Source organism: Bradysia coprophila (genome assembly GCF_014529535.1).
Source record: "Bradysia coprophila strain Holo2 chromosome X unlocalized genomic scaffold, BU_Bcop_v1 contig_173, whole genome shotgun sequence".
Classification (NCBI taxonomy): Eukaryota; Metazoa; Arthropoda; class Insecta; order Diptera; family Sciaridae; genus Bradysia; species Bradysia coprophila.
Genome location: NW_023503302.1, coordinates 883,352 through 888,287, shown reverse-complemented (window position 1 = coordinate 888,287; position 4,936 = coordinate 883,352). Strand labels below are relative to the sequence as shown.

Genomic DNA, 4,936 nt, shown 5'->3' with positions numbered 1-4,936 from the left:
TTATTTAACTATTCGCACTTTGTGCGATTAGTCTTTATTTGACTATTCGCACTTTGTGCGATTAGTACCTACCTATTTTAAGTTTTTGTATTGGCCTCCAAAAATAGGGCGAACTTTCGATAATTTTTGAGTATTAAAAAAACCCTCATTCCCAAAAGCTGATTTCCACTGTTAATCTATTTTAAATGTCTTTTTCGTTAAAAAATACAAGGTTAAATACCAACAATTGAATTTATTTCGAAAAATCGCATCAGCGAAAACTTTGTTGTTGCCATTCGAAAGAGCACATTAGGTTCGTCTAGAATCGCTGTTACAGTGCTACGTTGGGCGCTTCGTCGTGGGGGTGATGATGGGGGTAAAATTGCGACTTTCAGCTTCTATTGCTCTGCGACCAAGTTCCCGAGTGAAATAATTTTTACATGGTTGATCTTAGAATTTGTCCCCCTACCGATTCCAGTTTCATCCACTGGTCCAGCAACTTCCACGGGACCAGGCGACGATATTCCTAGTTGTTCTCAGAAACGGCTCAGCGGTTGCGCCTGAAACATATGCCGTTGGATAGTACATGCCTACCCTAACTCAGCTATGAAAAGAACCGAGATGGAAGTTGACATTTTTATTTAAAATTCGTTTAACCCCACCGTGATGGTAGAATTCTACTGCGTTTCGATTTTATGAATATTATAAATTAAAAATTATTTATGCATGTGTCTACCTCTATGGTCGAAACTAAGTAACTAAGTTTCGTTACGTCCACACTTCAACTTCAATCCACTTTACGGGAGCGTAAAGTTAAATTGCGAAATATTATTAAAAATAACATAGATAGATTGAGATTTCCAGAAATTTACATTTATTTCAACATCTCAACTGCAATATGTACACCGTTTTCTTGTAGGGATTTAAGATATTTATTACCGTATTTACATATTCAAGATTCTTACATTGAGATGATCTTATTATGCTCTGCTTGATTGTCAAGAAGGGGGACAATCACCACAAAATCCCAGGTAAAATGGATATTATTATTATGACCGTTTTCTGAAGCGAAGGAGAGAAAAAAAAACTTTTCCACTTTAAGTACCATCTCGTTGATGTTAAATCTCTGAGGTAGAATTTAGCGAAAATATCATGTTCATAAGCATATAATGTGGATGTGACAAGGGATGTGAGATAATGTGTTTACGATGATTTCTCTATACGGCATGTATAGTACCAGCGAATGTAATTTCCGTGTTCTTTTTTTTTGAATTCCATCATCAAATTTTGTTTTAATCGATGTACTAGCGCATTACGGCAGCTAGATCATTTTTGATCCCTTGATGACAAAAGAGCTAACCAAACAATGAAATTTTCAAAGACCCAGCTGTTACATCTACCGACTGTACTTTATTTGCAAAAATTACGTCGCGTATTTATCATGTCCACACATTTTATTTGTAAATTTTAATTGCTGTACTAATTATTGCCATCAACTTTTTGTAATTTCTGTAGTTATTGATGTAAATAAGTGCACATCAGTTGAAAAGAAAGAAAAAGAAATTGACGAATGAGCAATATGTATTCGCAAAAGACATATGGATATAATAACTCAGACATGGATCTGTTTGACTTCCATCATGGGTATTTTGGACGAAACGATACTCAGAATAATTATGCCATCAACATCGTTAAATTCCATGAAATAATCAACAATTCCATCGGTCTCAAGCAATTGTGCAGATTTTGCCTGAAACGAGCAAGCAAAAAGATTGATAAGGAAAACCTTGAATCGTTCAGAATGTTAACCAATTCAAAGTTGGTTTGTAAGCCGGAATATCCGAAATCGATTTGTTCGCTTTGCGAATCACAATTGCAGTCAGCTTGTAAATTACGTGTGTCATTGCTTGATATGGAACGGTGCTGGTCGGAATTTTTTCGTCAAGATTACCGGGATTTTATAAGAAGCATCAGCATCTCAGAGGAGCATATCTATGATGAAATTTTTCTTGAAATCGAATTTGACTCCAATTATAGGTGAGCGTATTTACATCCGTAATTTGATTTGAAGAACGTCAGGGAGGAGGGACGGGGGGGAGAATTTTAGTCTGAGATGTATTTATCATGTAATGTTCTTGACGCAGAAGTCACCGAACGAAATTATAATGAACCTGCTGACTTATTCACAACTTTATCATTTTCTATCTAGTGATACATCATCCATTCGATCGTTCGAACAACGACCATTACTTGGCAATAAAAATGATCAGAAACCGCTGTCCAAAAAGTCTTGCATTGGAAAGCCTCGAAGCGTTCAAGCACTGACAATGCCGGTCATGGTTCAACGTGATTGGAATAATCCGAAACGGTACTCGATGTGTCATCAACGTTCTAATCACACAACAATCACGAAAGATATGGAAACATCGTTCACAACTGGAAATCAATATACCGAATCGTCACATTATTCGCATCCAATCGGATACATATCAGAAGGTGGAAAGTTTAACGAACTCTCGACTGAGGTGAGATAAAGTTGATCAAATCCGAAAAGTGGAAAGTTCGGTCTCGAGTTTTGGATTAATATTTTGCTTACCAAAATTACCTGTTTCGCCGAAATGCGTTGTCTCATCTAACATTGAAAGACAGTACAAATATTAACCCGAGAGATCTCGACATAATGAGGCTTCGTCTTCACTGAGACATCACTAGTCACCACCACTATTTTAGCTTGCGAATTAGCGTTTTATTTACGGTATATTTTTAGCGCAATCATGACACACTTTCGTTATCTAATGAAAGAGTCGACTATTGTTTACCCGAAGAAAACAAACACGATGAATGGAATGCAGGTACTGAGCACGTATTATTCGAGTTTTTGTAAGTCAGCACGACTTATGATGATTAAATTTTGTGTTCCATAGGATCTGAGGCGCACAAAATAGAAATTAAGTGCGTCGTTGTTGGCAATGCCGCCGTTGGTAAGACCAGTTTGATTCTTTCATACTTGAAAAACAAATTCGACGATCAGCATGTACCGACAGTATCTGATGTTTACAAATGTACGTTGCATGCGATACAATAACTCGTCTGCCGCCATTATATACTAATTACCAGTAAATTTCTCGTTTCAGTCGATGTTGACGTAAATGAACGATTAGTTCGAGTAATGCTCTATGATACTGCTGGTCAGGACGCTTTAGATCCGTTGCGTCGTCTGTCATACCCCGATTGCAATGTCTTTCTACTTTGCTTCTCAGTGGTCCAACCAGAATCATTTCATGCAATCAAACGTAAATGGGCACCGACATTTCGACACACCAACGCATCGCTGCTGCTTGTCGGAACGCAGACCGATTTACGATCCAACTCAGAAACTATTGCAGAGTTGAAGGTTCGTTCAGTCCGATATTCACTTATTCTCTCTCTAGAGTCACTATTTGTCGTAAAATTTCAGAAACAAAACTTACGTCCCGTTGCATCGGAGGAAGCTCACAAGTTGGCTAGGTCAATTCGAGCTAAGTATATGGAGACATCGTCACGAAATAATGTAAGATAAATTTGGTAGTGATGGATAGTGTCCGACAGTCAGAGGCAGTGAAATTTCCGCATGAATTTTCTTCAGCTGTTTTTCAGCTGATCCACACATACAATCAAAGCTGTTTATACTTGTTCATATGGTTGAAGCTGCTACTCGCACGCGCGTGGTAGTGGTAAAACCCTATCAAGACGTATCAGTTTTGATTGTTTAGGTGGATTAGCTGAAAACCAGCTGAAAAATTCATGATGAAATTTCACTGCCTCTAAGTGTAATCACCTAAAATATAAAATTTACAATTTCTTAAACAGGATGGCGTTAAAGACGCCTTCGATACAGCTATCGAAATTGCGATAAAAAAGATCAAAACACTGCCAGTGGATAACGAATCGCACACCGGTTGGCAAGATTTTCTTTGCATGTGCTGTGTCGGATAGCCAATATTCAATGTCAATCTGCAGTCCCAATAACTGACTTCATCATCATCATCACAAATTTAACTCTTTTTTTTACAATTTATGACAAATTTACCACACTTTTTTGGACATCATTAGACGTTCGACACGAAAATTTATGTTTTTTTTTTTAAATATAGTCGAAAAACTCCTTCAGCTAAAGGTGATGTAATAGGAAAAGTTTAGTCATGAAGCTTCAGGTCCGGATAATATACCAGCGGAACTGCTGAAAATGGGTGGTGAGGAATTGGCTAAGGTGATTTATGAATTAGTCGAGCGAATATGGAACAACGAATCGTTACCGGATCAGTGGTTAGAGGGTGCCATTTTACCTCTGCACAAGAAAGGTGACAGGATGATTTGCGAAAACTACCGTGGTATTGCTTTGCTTAACACGGCGTACAAGGTTTTTGCTCGAGTGCTATTCGTTAGACTAAATCCACGGGCTGAGGCAGTCATTGGAGATTATCAAGGCGGATTCAGACGAGATCGCTCAACAACTGACCAAATATTCAACCTTCGTCTGATTCTGCAAAAAGGCAGGGAATTTCAAGTCCGGACTTACCATCTTTTCATCGACTTCAAGCAAGCCTACGATAGGACCAAGCGTAGGGAATTGTATGTTGCGATGAAGGAGCTGGGCTTCGAAACAAAACTGATTCGTCTTGTGAAAGCGACATTGGAGGGCACCAGATGTCGTGTCAAGGTGCAAAATGACTTGTCTGACGTTTTTGCTGTAAGGGAAGGGCTGAAACAGGGCGACGCACTGTCTTGCCTGCTCTTCAATTTGGCTTTGGAAATCGCAATGAGACGTGCTGGTATCCAAACCAACAAAACACTGGTGAATGGATCAGTTCAAGTTCTGGGCTTTGCAGATGACTTGGATCTTGCCAGTCGTACACATGCAGCAGCGGTAGACACTTTCACAAATCTGAAAATCCAAGCGGAGAGAATGGGTTTGATG

The 4,936-nt window shown here is 38.7% G+C and overlaps 1 protein-coding gene across 1 annotated transcript; it reads left to right on the top strand.

The window, feature by feature from the left end:
• The first annotated feature begins 1,364 nt into the window (after positions 1-1,364).
• Positions 1,365-4,087, top strand: LOC119068116. Its single transcript, XM_037171565.1, has 7 exons — positions 1,365-2,016; positions 2,189-2,504; positions 2,747-2,831; positions 2,904-3,041; positions 3,114-3,373; positions 3,437-3,529; positions 3,829-4,087. Exons 1-7 carry the CDS (start codon positions 1,550-1,552, stop codon positions 3,952-3,954), a joined length of 1,485 nt encoding a protein of 494 aa, XP_037027460.1. The 5' UTR covers positions 1,365-1,549; the 3' UTR covers positions 3,955-4,087.
• The last annotated feature ends 849 nt before the right edge of the window (positions 4,088-4,936 follow it).